The sequence below is a fragment of the Balaenoptera acutorostrata genome, chromosome 6 (genome assembly GCF_949987535.1).
Source record: "Balaenoptera acutorostrata chromosome 6, mBalAcu1.1, whole genome shotgun sequence".
Taxonomy (NCBI): Eukaryota; Metazoa; Chordata; class Mammalia; order Artiodactyla; family Balaenopteridae; genus Balaenoptera; species Balaenoptera acutorostrata.
In genome coordinates this window covers 123,851,353-123,864,065 of record NC_080069.1, presented here as the reverse complement: position 1 = coordinate 123,864,065, position 12,713 = coordinate 123,851,353, and the positions used below count along the sequence as shown (strand labels likewise).

The following is a 12,713-nucleotide window of genomic DNA, read 5'->3' as shown; positions in this document are numbered from 1 at the left end:
CCACCGCTCATCCTCAGGGGTCTGGAGGGCACGGTCCCAGGGCCTTGCCTACCGCCAGGCTGTGACCACCTCTTGGCGAGGCCAGGCCCATCCTGTCTGTCTGCCACCCAGGTGCCCACTGAGTGAGAGAAATGGTGCCCTCGCTTCAGGCCTCAGCCCTCCTGAGACCCTCACCCAACCAGCCTGGCCTCACTGTGCCCCCCCGTGTGTGCTCCCCCGCACACGGGGACACCTGGGCAAAGGACAGGCCCCACCTGCCCTGGAAGCTGGACTCTACAGGCCTGAAAGAGCCAGAAACAGGCTCAGTCTTCCTCCAGCCCCGCCTTTGGTCTCTTGAAACCCAGGACACCTCGTCATCCCCCAGCGGGTGCCACAGCCTGCCACCTGGGCACAGCAGGGTGCCCATGGCATGACAAGGTCCCCCAGGGCAGCCATGCCCAGGCCCACCTGGCTTCATCATTTTCTTCAGGGTTGTACCTGACGCTGGGGAGGGCGGGGGCCTTGGTCTGGCCCTCCTGTGCAGGGGTCAGAGCTGCAGCTCACGCCGTGGCCGGGAGCCAGTGTCACCTGTGGGTGCTGTACCTGGTCGCCTTCCAGGGCCCACCATGAGTCCCTCCTTCTCCTTTTTCCAGAATCTTCTGGAATCTTTTTGACTCTTCCAGAGGAGAAGGGGACACTGTTCTGGCCAAGTGCTGGGGGACAGGGCGAGAGAAGCTGAGCCACAGGAAGGAGGCATGGTGTCCAGGGAGGTCTCGGGGATGTGAATCCTGATTCTCCTCCGAAGGGGTCTCGGCAGAAATGGGCTTCGGGGCTGGTGGTCGGAAGGGGTGCAGACGGAGGTGGTCCCCTTCCCTCGCCCACCCTGTCCGGCCGTCTCTGCCCCTCTGGGACTTGCAGGTGGCCCCCAGCCCCTCGACGCAGGCAGCTGGTGCCCTCGGAGCTGCTGACCCTGCAGAGGCAGCTGCCCAGGGAGGCCCTGGCGCCCACAGTGTCCACTCATGGGCCAGCGGGTCAGTGCCCCATGTGCTGCTTATGGGGCTGGAGGCGGTGGGGTGTGCAGAGCCATGGCAAGGGGGGCCTGCGCTCCCGTGCACTCCAAAGCCCCTGCCATTGGATGGGGCCTGGGTGCCAGGGGAGGGAGCACCCAGCGAGGCCAGAGTTGGTGTCTGGTTTGTCCAGGGCCCGGCCAGCCCTTCCTGCAGGGGCTGCCCTTGGTGGTGCCGGTTCTAAGGAACGTGGGTTCTGGGTCCTCCCCGAGCCCCAGGGACATGGCTGTCTCTGCTTCTGAGGGACGGTGGGAGAGAAGCTTCTGGATAATGTGAATTTCCCCCGTCTCTGCTGATGGGGTCGAGCTGACGTTCCCAGTTCCTGCCTTTGCCTTCTGGAGAGTCAGGCCAGGAGGTTTCGCTGAACGGATGGGTGCTGTTGCTGCCTTCTCGGCACAGAAAACAATCCCATTACACCCCTTAGAAATTGCATTTTATCCTCGTAAGCGTGGAGGTTGGTTGCACTCAAGTTCATTTGAAACGCTTGGGATCCTAACCCAAAAAGGAAAGCTGTTGGTGAAGTGCGGGGTGGCAGGTGGAGGGGACGCCTCGCTCAGAAGCTTCAGGGCTCGTCCCAGGCTGACCTCAGTGGCCGCGAAGCTGCCTGGGGCAGCCAGTGGTGGGTTTGTTTCTCGGTGCTGGGGTTTCTCTGGGTGGGCCCTCCCAGGGCATCATTCCTCAGTGAGCCCTTGCCCCCCAGCCTGCTCTGGGCCGGCTCGGGGACTGTCCCGAAAGTGCCCTGTTCCTGGGTTTGGGATGGACGTCGGAGGCCAGGTGATGGCACGGTGGCCCTCAGGATGCAGACCCTTCAGCAAGGAGGAGTTGGACCCTGGAGAACGCCCTTGGGCTTTTTGCGGGGCCGAGCTGGGCCGCCGTCCTGTCCTGGCGCTTCCTGCGGTCACATGCAGCCAAGCCGGCCAGGTGGGTCCACGCAGCCCAGATCCCAGGCGGCTGGGAAGTCCCTGTCCAGGCTGCCCCCCGGTAACCCCAGGGGTGCAGTGCCTGTGCTGCACGGGGGCTTGGAAATTGGGGCGGGGGGCAGCTTATTCAGAATGCAGCTCCTCAGTCTGTGAGGGGCCAGGGGTCAGGATACCTACCGGGCACACGGCCTCTGCTGGGGCAGGCGGCTCCTGTACCCGGTGCCCGGGGTGCGGTGGTGGAAAGGGTTCTAAGCAGCGCAGGACACTTGGGAGGAGTGTTGGGGTCTGCAGCGTCCCCGCCCCTCGTGGAGGGCGGCTCCGGGGGACGAGTCCAGCAACATCACAGCCGCAACCTGACTCCCCAGGGTCCTTTGGAGGACGCGGCTTCCCATTCCCCAGTCTTCTTCTCTCTTTTAAACCCACGGGCGCCTTAGCGGCTTTTGCTTTACAAATGGGGGAGGGATTCCAGGGCTAACAGTGCCCCCAGGCACGTCTCTGGTGCGGTTTCAGGGCCTGAGTGGGAGGGTGTGGGAGATCTGTCCTCGGAGGGGGTGCCGGAGGGGTGCTTCTTCCTCCGTGGTGTCAGGGCCCAGCACTCACCCCTCCGTCCCCATCAGAGTATCACGGAGCCTCAAAGGAAAAAGACCAGGCTTAGAAGGCTGTCCCCCACCCCTGCCACCAGCATGTCCTTTCATAATTGGGATGCCCAAAGCAGGGCTGTGACCTCTGCCCCAGATGCCTTTGGCCTGGCCCGTCTGAGCGTGTGTGTGTGTGTGTGTGTGTGTGTGTGTGTGCGCGCCCGTGTGTGTTTTGTGCGCACATGGCGGGGTGAGCCCCTTGGGATCCCGGCAGGCCTGGCTTCGCTCAAATGGCCCCTTGGGCTCTTTCCAAATGCACTTGACTTTCCCAGACTTTCCCAAGCCTGGTGGGCGGGCTCAGCTGTGCCAGGGGCTGGGGGTTGGCCGGCTGATACCCCCCCCCCACCGTGACGTGTGCCCCAGGGTGCTGGGGGCCTGGCCGTGGTGGGCGCTGGCAGCGGAGTGAAGGAGGGGCTCCCCTCCAGCGCTGGGCCGGGCGGGAAGGCGGGTGCTCCCGAGCCCCCTGCCCGGCCATCCGTGAAGCGGGTGGGCCGTGCCCCCAGGGGTTGGATGAGAAGCTGCCGAGTGGTGTGCTTCAGCCACTCCTGTAATTTCTGCTGCTTCGCAGGAGACGGGGGGTGGGGAGTAGACGGGACACCCCGGGGCTCAGCAAGAACCCCCCGCCACTGCAGTTGTGTCTGGGATCCAGGATTTCTGAAACCACCTTCGGAGCCGGCTTAGCTCTGGTGATGGGATGGGGTCCCTCCTCCCTTATCCTAAATGCCCCCCACACCCCAGTGTGCTGGGGGTGGAATCGGAGCTGGAGGCAAGGGGTGCTAGGCCTTTCCCAGAGTAGGGGGGCGGGGGCCGGTGGCTCAGGGGTGAGAGTGGCTTGTGCTGAAGGGAAGTGGGAGTGAGCGAGGAGACCCGCAGACCATGACCCGGACCACTGGGACCCAGGCCGTCCGTGGGGTGGACCGGGGGTGGGTGCTGCCCGAGGATGAGGGCGTGCAGGAGGCAAGGGGAGCGGACGTGGGTCGGGACACGGGCTTCGGGTGGAGGGGGCGGGGCGCCTGGGGGAGCCAGGGCGAGGGCAGGCAGAGAGGGCGGGGGCAGCGCTGCCTGGGTGCTGGGGTGTGGCCTGGTCCCAGCTGTGGAGGTGGGCGGTCCCTTTCTCTGACTGAGGGACCCTGCAGCCCCCTCCCCCTCGTCCTGGGCCGATGCAAGCCTTGGTGCTACACGGCCGAGCCTGGCCCAAGACATGGCTTCGGGGAACTCTTGGCCGCCGGAGAGAGCCCCCTGGCCTGGGGCGGCAGTGGCCAGGGGTACAGCCCTTGGGGGAGCAAAGGGGCTCACCGGCTGTGGGGCAGGGAGCTTCCCTGAGGCTGGGGTCCAGTGGAGGGGGGCCTGGCTGATGGGGAACTCAGGTGGGCCTCCTGGGCCCTGGCCCCAGGTGGGAGCCCTGGCTGGGCACTGTGTGAATCGGAGGGGGCCTCAGGGGGTACCCACCAGGCTGTGGCGGCTCGAGGAGGGTAAGACACGTCCTCTGCTGCCTGCCCAGCCACCGTGTCCGCCCCCAGGGCCTCAGCCACTGTCATTTAGGGGAGACCAGGGTGTGGTCTGAAGGGGCCCCTAAGCTGCAGGCGCTCTGCCGGCCGACCCACCGGAGCTGTGCTCTCTGCCCGGAGACCCCACTGCCGGGGTCTCACCCCACGCACCACCACGGGGTGAGCCCTGGGGCTGCCACTGCCCGCAGCCCCGATCCTGAGGGGACCAGGGTGGCCGTGGGGCCTGGCCTCGCCCCCTCCCTGCGCCACCTCCCAGCTTTGCGCTCTGAACGGCGTCCCGGTGAACCCCTAGCAGCTTCTCCAAGGCCAGCTTGGTGTCGCCGGGAGGGTCCCCATCCCCCGTTGTCACTGGGCAGCTCCCGGTCACCATGCTGGCACTGGCCAGGCTTGTGTTCGGGCTGAGGCCCCCCAGAGCACACTGGGTCCGGGGCAATCGTTTATTGGACGCAGCAGGACAGGCCTCCAGGAGGGCGGAGGCTGCTCCTAGCGGGTGGGGCAGCTGAAGGGCTCCTTGGGTTAACCGAGATCTTCCGGTCCTTCGGTGCCTGGGAGACACCCCTGTGAACAAGAGGTGGTGCGGCAGGCTCAGGGGTGTGGGATGGCCGGGGCAGATCTGCGGGAGGGGCGGGGCACTGTTTTGAGAGCCAGGGCAGCTGGCTCCCCACTGCCCCGGGCCCTCCCCCGGGTCACGGCCTGGGGGCGTCTGTTGAGGGACAGAGGAGGCGATGGGGAGGGGCTTTTGTCACAGGCAGCCACATGCCGGGCCCTGGACCCCCAAGGTCTGCCCCCCACAGCCCTCCACCTGCAGGCCCACCCCGAGTGTGTCCACAGGCCCCTCTGCCCCCCGCTGGCCCTGCCCGTGTCAGCCTGGGTCAGCCCGATGGGCGTCCCCACCTTGGGTCCCTCCCACGCCCCCCGGCACTGCATCCTGAGTCTCTGAGACGTCAAGGCCCCGCGTGTGCTGAGCAGCACCTGCTGCCGACCCCCACCCCCAGGGGCCCCCCTGCTACAGTGTCCACAGGGTCAGAGGTCATCCACCTGGGCCCAGCAGCCTCCCTGTTGTCAGGCGCGGAGGCAGCGATGTGTGGCGAGCTAAGTGGAGGTCCGGGCTGTGCCCTCCGCCCCCCGAGGCTGGGGCAGGGGTGGGCACCCACCAGTTCTGGTCACGTTGATGATTTTGGTCGTGTGGATCCCGTGGTTTCTGCAGTAGTCGGTAAACATGAGCAGGGCGTCCGGGCTTGCCTCAGGTGTCCGGCCTGGGGGCAGAGTGACAGGGGCCATCTCTCTTGCTGGTCATTTGGGATAGCGGGTGGTGGGGTTCTGGGGGCTGGGAGGCTGCCCTCTCGGGGTGTGGGCGTGGCTATGGGGACAGGACCAGCGTTCGGGTGGGGGCAGGCCTCTTCTCTGGGTCCTGGTCATCTCTGTCCCCTGTCCTTCGTTTACTCCACGTTGTGCTAAAGGGCTGGGGCCCCAGGAACGTCTGAGGGTGTCACATCACCTCCAAACGGCCTCGAGGTGGCCGGGGTCCGACCTGTGTCTTGCTGGCTGTGGCCCAGTGTCCTCCCTGGGGACTGGGACCCGCAGGGCACTGGGTGTTCCGGAGGGGGCGGGAGGAGGGGCTTGCTCTGCCCTTGCGGGTGGCGGGTGGTCCATGTGTGGGCACGGGCAGGCGGGGGTCTCTGGGCACTTACTGAGGAGGCTCACTGCCACCACCTCCTCACGTTTCTCGCGGTGGTTGCAGAGGATGATGTAGCTCTTGGGGTCCGCTTTTCCCAGGAAGACCCTGTTCTGGGCGGCATCTGTGACCCCGGGGGTCAGGGTGGGAGGCGGGCAAGAACCAGACCCTGGGATCCCTCTGGTCCCGTCACAGGGCCTGATGACTCGCTCCTGAGGACTGGCCGGGCCCCGGGCTGGGCAGGACCGGGTGTGGGCCTCGGGCCCTTCCCGGAAGCCTCCGCCCACGCGTGCCCGCCACTGCTGCCGGTGCCAGGGGGGTGCCGCGCCCAGCCCAGGGACGCCGTCTCGAGGTGGGCGTCCTGGCAGCTGGGCTCCTGGCCACGCTCGGCCCCGAACTGGAGGGGGAGCGGGGCCGGGCGGATGGGGCTGGAGGATGGCGGGTCTATACTTACTCTCCAGCAGGTACTGAAATTTCCTTTTCGTTTTATTCGCCGTCATCGTAATCGGGACACATGCACCATTTACCCTGGGAGGGGGTGACAGGTCGCCTGGGAACCCGGGGTCTGGAAGGCAGGGCTCGGCCTTCTCCGTGCAGCCCCTCGCTGGGACTGGGGGGAGCCTGGCCACCCTGGACCTTGGACTCTCGTGTCCGTCTCCAGGCAGCGAGCCCCTTGCCCCGCCCCACATCACCTCTGAGCCCGGGAAGCAGGCTGTGAGGGGGGCGGGGGACAGGGTCGTGCGACTCACCTGGGCTCCGCCCCGCCCGCACCTGCCCCAGACTTACTTCCTGCGCAGGTGGAGCTGCAGGGCCCTGGGGGTCACCTGGATGCGGTGAATGAGCAGCCGTGCGTCCTCGTCCTCCCTCAGGAGTTTGGGTTGGTTGGAGGCCAGCCCTGCCAAGAACCATTCGCCGCTGACCTGGGGAGCAGAGGGGGGGGCGCTGGTGCCGGCTGGCCCTGTCCGTGCGGCCGCTGCCCCCAGCCGCCTCTCCGTCCCACGCCCGACGCCCGCGGCTGGCTACCAGAGTCTCGTTGAAGTTGGGGTCCTGGGGCCCCCAGTGCAGGGCCTGGGGGCAGCGGAGCAGGGTCAGCCCCACAGCCAGCAGCAGGAGGTTCATGGCGAGTCGGGGGGGCTGAGGGATGGCTGGCGGCACCTCGGACAGGTGTCCAGAGCCCGTGGTGGTGGCCCTTTTGTCCCCTGCCGGGAGAGGTTCCTGGCCACGTGGCGGACTGTCACCAGCCGCCTCCCTTTGACCACAATTACCTTCTATTTGTTGAGCCTGCAGCCAACAATGGCCACTTTGCCCTTGTCCGCAGCCCCCCTGCCTGTCCGTGGTGCAGTCATGCTGTTTCCAAGAACAGCGGGTGTGTCCGCCTGGGCAGGCTTCCAGGGTCCTCGTGTTCCCACCGATGATCAAGTCACAGAGCCGCTTGCTGACCTGGCAGCCCTGGGCAGCCCTGAGGTCTCCCTTCTGACGGCCACCCAAGTGTTTGTGTGGCTTGGTCGTGGGGCCCTGGGACTCGGGGGGCGGCCCCGGGGGAGTGGCAGCACCGGATGCCCTGCCTCACCGGGGGGCTGACCGACCACCCTGGCTTGGGGGACAGGGGTGGCCCCGTGACACGGCCTGGGCCGTGCTGCCGGGCGCTCCCCCTGGAGTGGGCCATCTGGGCAGAGCCAGGCACAGCGGGAATGAGGGGGCTGCGAGCGGGAGCCAAGATGTGCTCCATCTCGACTCCCCTGCTGGAGCCTGACTGAGTTTGACTCCCTCGTGCCGCACAGGGACCCCCGGGGCCGTGGGGCACGGAGCAGAGCAGCGTGAGTGCAGACACTGGCCCCCCCCCACCCCCCAGGGCTGTGTCCTTAGCTCTCCGAGCCTTGGTTCCTCACCTTTGAAGGGGCGGTGACGACGCTGCCTGCCTGCTGACTGCCAGCCCGTTTCTTGGGTGCAAGACCCTTTGAAGATGCTCGTGTGGGGTCTCCCATCTCCCTCCCTCGTCCCCCACTGAAGCAGTGGCCTTGTGCAGCCAACTGTGCCCCAGTTAGAGTCCCTCCTTTGATATCGCAGTGCCACACCTTGGTGTCAATACTGGGCAAGGACATTACGAGAAAGGAAACACTGAACGTCACACCCACCCATGAGTGTAGGTTCAGGAGCCCAGGTAAACATCATACAGCGAATCCAGCCATCTGTGGAAAGGAAGGTACGTTACAACCTGTAGGGTTCCTTCCAGAACTGCAAGGTTGGTTTAGGGATTGTGAATCAATCCATGGATTCCATCACATAATAGAGCGGAGGGAAAATCCTCTGATCATGGTATTAGCTGCAGGAAAGGCACTGGATGAAAGTCAACAACTATTCGTGGCAAAAACTCATACCGCTCTAGAAATTAAAGGGAGCTTCCTTATCTGATTAAGGGGTTTACAGAATACTAGGGCAACTGACCTCTCTCTTGGTGAAGCATCAGAAGCTTCTAGGAAGGGAAAGGCAGAAGGATTTGCAAGGAAGTGACGAACCTGAGATGGTCCTAGGTGACATGACCCCGTGTGGAGGATGTCCAGGTAACCTGCAGGTAACTTGTTCAGATTCATTAGTGAGTTTAGAAAGGCGATTGGCCACAGGATCTATACACGAAAATGAACTGTTTCTATACGTGAGCACTGCATACTTAGAAAATGAAATTTAGAGAGACTTTACTTACAATTCAGTGAAAAAAATCAATTAGCTAGGAACAAATCCAATGAAAAAATGGTGCAAGGCTTCTGCACAGTAAACTATAAGCTAGTACTGAGAAATTAAGATAAACTAGATACGTTCATACACCGTGTACATGGATTAGAAGCCCCAATACTATAAAAATGTCAATTCTTGGGGCTTCCCTGGTGGCGCAGTGGTTGAGAATCTGCCTGCCAATGCAGGGGACACGGGTTCGAGCCCTGGTCTGGGAAGATCGCACATGCCACGGAGCAACTGGGCCCGTGAGCCACAACTACTGAGCCTGCGTGTCTGGAGCCTGTGCTCCGCAACAAGAGAGGCCGTGACAGTGAGAGGCCCACGCACAGCGATGAAGAGTGGCCCCCGCTTGCCACAACTAGAGAAAGCCCTCGCACAGAAACAAAGACCCAACACAGCCATAAATAAATAAATAAATAAATTTATTAAAAAAAAAAAAAGTCAATTCTTTTCCTAAGAACAATAGGCTCCCAATCAAAATTGCAATAGGGTATATGTCTCATGGGGCTTCGCCAGCTGATTCCAAGATGTATGAAAATGCCGAGAGTTAAAAATAGCCGGGGCTCTCCTGAAGGTCAACTTGGTAGGATTTGCTCTCCCAGACTCCTGTTCGCATTATAAGCTTTAGTGATGAAGCCAGCCTGTAATCTGTGTGAAGCTGAAGAAGAAATGAACCGAAAGAGCAAGAAACAGACCCTCGAGTCCACGTACGGGCACTTCTGAGGGTGAAGATGGCTCTGCAGAGAAATGGGGTGAAAGGCAGCCTTTTTCATACATGGTGCTGGGTCGTCTGGATGCTCATAAGGACAAGAATGGACCTTGACCTTGACCTTACATCAAATCCAAAGATAAATTCCAGCAGTGTTAAGAGTTGGGTGTGCCCCACCCCGGGGGTAGGTTGACGTTCTAACCTGGGACCTCAGAATGGGACCCTGCTTAGAGGCGGGGTCTTTGCAGATTTAGTCGGTTAACACGAGGTCACAGGGTAGGCCCCACCCAATGTGACTCGTGTCCGTGTCAAGATGACAAGTGTGGACACAGTCGTGCAGAGGGAGAATGACCGGAAGACGACCATGTGCTGACAGAGGCGGAGGTTGGATGGATGTAGCTACGACCCATCCTCCCCTCGAGCCTTTGGAAGGAGCCCGGCCCCACGGACGCCTTGACTTGGGATTCTGGCACCAGGAGGATAAGGCTGCCGTCTCAGCCCTGTCTGTGGTCCTTTGGTGCAGCAGCCGCAGGACACACTTACAGCAGGACAGTGGTCAAGGTCCCGGCAGGAGCAGTGAGCACATCCGGAGGGGTAATGAAAGAGTGTTTGGGGAAAGGGCTCCCGAAGACGTGGTGGGAAGGGTTAGGAGAAACCCACAAGGGAGATGTTACCTCCCCGGGCTCAGGGGCCTTGGGGAGCAGGTGGTGGACCCTGGGCTGCAGGTGTAGGCAGGGCCCCCAAGAAGGACACAGTGTGGCTGAGGTGCAGCCCAAGGGAGGGGCAGTGGGGGGTGAGTACCCCAGACTCTCGATCCTGCTCCCTGGGGGGCCCCCCTTTGGCCGAGTCCAGCTGGAAGCCACCAGTTGCTGCACTGTCAGAGACTAGAGCCCCATTCCCTGCAAGACACAATGAAGTGGGTGAAAAATTCAGCCCCAGGGTGGCAGAGGTAAACTACTCATGTAGCCAAGGGCTCCTGTCCACGATATATAAAGAGCAGCTGCTAATCAACAAGAAAAAGACACAACTGTAGAAAATGGGCAACAGATCTCAGTTATCATTTGACAAAGACACCAAAACCATGAGAGAGTGTTTTAGCCCCGTTAGTGATCCAAGAAATGAACGTTATAATGAGATTTCACCCACCCCCACCCCCAATGCCCTAAATGACTAAGAGTAATGCCTGATTGAAATGGAGCAGGACCCCTTGGTCCTTCCCCGCCATGTCCTCCGCCTGCCTTTTGTCTGTGGAAAAACTTTAGCCAAAGAATAAGTTTAATCAGAGAAGTGAGAAAATGCAGAAGCAAAGGAAAACAGTCAAAGGAGACCAAATAATCATAGTTTAGTCATTAAGCATAGTCAAGGACCTTTAGTTCCTCCTCAAGGGCTATGGATAATATTCTGAGCCGTATCCTGTGAGCCGTCTTATAGATACTGAGACCCCCACCGGGTGGAAGAAGTGAACTACATGATGACCAGGCTGTAGCCATGACATAAGCTGCCACAATTCTGAGAACTGGCCTCAAGGAAATGGGAACAAACTGACCCTGGAACTGAAGACTAACTGTACCTAAAACAATCCAGATGACGCTGATGAGAGCACCGCAGGACCAGTTTCAAGATGAGTGTCAGAGCTGACTGTGCTGTTTCTGCATGCAGCCCTCTCTCTGTCTATAAAAGCTCTTGCCCCCTGACTGTCAGTGGGGGGCCAGTCGGCCTTTGGACACGAGTCTGCCCTCCCCCCTCCCTGATCCCCACCCCCCACCCGGTTGCTGGCCTTGGAAATAAAGCAAACTTTCCTATCCACCAACCTTGTCTCTTTAATGGCTTTAGAGCAGCGAGCAGCCCAACCCCACTTTCAGTTACATGATCGCACCAGTGATGACAAGGACGTGGGGCAGCATGAGCTGTTGCTCTGGGGAAGGGATGCTGGTCAGTTCAAAGACACGGCAGAGCCATGTGCACGGGCCGTCAAGGCCCCTGGATGCGTCTGCTGCTCTCCTGGGTGCCTCCCCACCCAGGTCTGTGCACAGAGCCCGGCCTGGAGGCCGCCCCAGGGTCACCGACAGAAGACCAGGCGACGGAGCTGTAGGCTCTTCACACGGTGGCTCTAGAGCCGTGGGAATGGGGGCTCACAGCTGTGCCTGTGGGGCCTCCTGGGCGGTGGATACACGGGGTTTGCCGGGTGATGATTCTCGGAGCTGCACACGGCTGTTTAGCACTTTTTTGTGCGTTGTACCAAAATAAGTAGAAAGAAGGCCGTGGAGCTATTAATGTGCTGATTTTTTTTTAATTAATTAATTAATTTATTTATTTTGGCTGTGTTGGGTCTTTGTTTCTGTGCGAGGGCTTTCTCCAGTTGCGGCGAGCGGGGGCCACTCTTCATCATGGTGCGCGGGCCTCTCACTGTTGCAGCCTCTCTTGTTGCGGAGCACAGGCTCCAGACGCGCAGGCTCAGTAGTTGTGGCTCACGGGCCTAGTCGCTCCGCGGCATGTGGGATCTTCCCAGACCAGGGCTCAAACCCGTGTCCCCTGCATTGGCAGGCAGATTCTCAACCACTGCGCCACCAGGGAAGCCCTAATATGTTGATTTGATGACTGTTTCCCCAGAGGTTTTCTCCAAGTCTCCACCCGCCCCAGGATGAGGGTGACCTGGGGGCCTGAGGGTCTGGCAGCGTGGGCGGCTGGACAGTTGGGGACACCCTCCACCAGCCCAGATGGGAGGGGCTTTGCTGAGCTGGGAGCCCCAGGCCAGTGGAAGCGCTTTGGGAACAGAGTAGCTGTGGGTGTCCGGAGACTTTGGTATTTCGTCCGTGCGCCATGGTTCCGCGGCTGCAGGGGGTTTCAGCGGTGTCCACGTCGGTGCGCCGTCCGCTCGAGTTGGTGCGCGCCCTCTGCCGGGCCCCTCGACTCCAGCTTGACAGGGCTCTTGTCCCCAGGGCTGCTGGATTTTGTCATTCGTCTTTCTGCAGTGGCTGGTTGGGGGCCTCCCGAAGGGGCTGGTCTCACGGCGCCTGGGAAGCGGCTGCTGAGTGGGGCTGTGTGCAGGGAGAGGGCCAGCCCGGCCTGGCCCAGCTCAGGAGACCTCGGTCTTGGAGGGAGCAGCCAGGGTTGTGGGCAGAGGCCTTGGGGTGCGGCGGCGGGAGGGTCGGGTGGTCCAGGTAAGCCACCTGGACCAGCACGGGTGCTGGGCGGGGGGAGAGGGCGTGACAGCGAGCATCCCCGGCGGCTTCAGGACGGCACAGACACTGGTGGAATTGAGTCGAATGCACTCTGCACCCTGAAGCTGGGGTCGGGGTGGTGGCCGGCCTTCCCAGAGAGGCGATGGGCAGCAGGAGGGACTGTGTGGTCCCCACGCTCCTGGCCACGGTCCAGCCTGCAAAGCACAGAGCGGCCACCGCTGGCCACAGGCCTGGAGCCCTCGGAGTGCCAGGCCGCTCACTAGCCGTCTGGCGTGAGGAGGGGACCCCCAACCCCATGCCCC

At 61.9% G+C, this 12,713-nt stretch overlaps 1 protein-coding gene across 1 annotated transcript; it reads right to left on the bottom strand.

Annotated features, from left to right (window-relative positions):
- Positions 1-3,315: 3,315 nt before the first annotated feature.
- LOC103001183 (protein FAM193B-like) lies at positions 3,316-6,933 on the bottom strand. The gene is made up of 7 exons (XM_007194763.2): positions 6,811-6,933; positions 6,574-6,707; positions 5,804-6,315; positions 5,267-5,368; positions 4,362-4,670; positions 4,054-4,135; positions 3,316-3,877 (listed from the first exon to the last, which is right to left on the bottom strand). The coding sequence occupies exons 1-7, from the start codon at positions 6,904-6,906 to the stop codon at positions 3,316-3,318; spliced, it is 1,797 nt and encodes a 598-aa protein (XP_007194825.2). The 5' UTR covers positions 6,907-6,933.
- Positions 6,934-12,713: the final 5,780 nt, after the last annotated feature.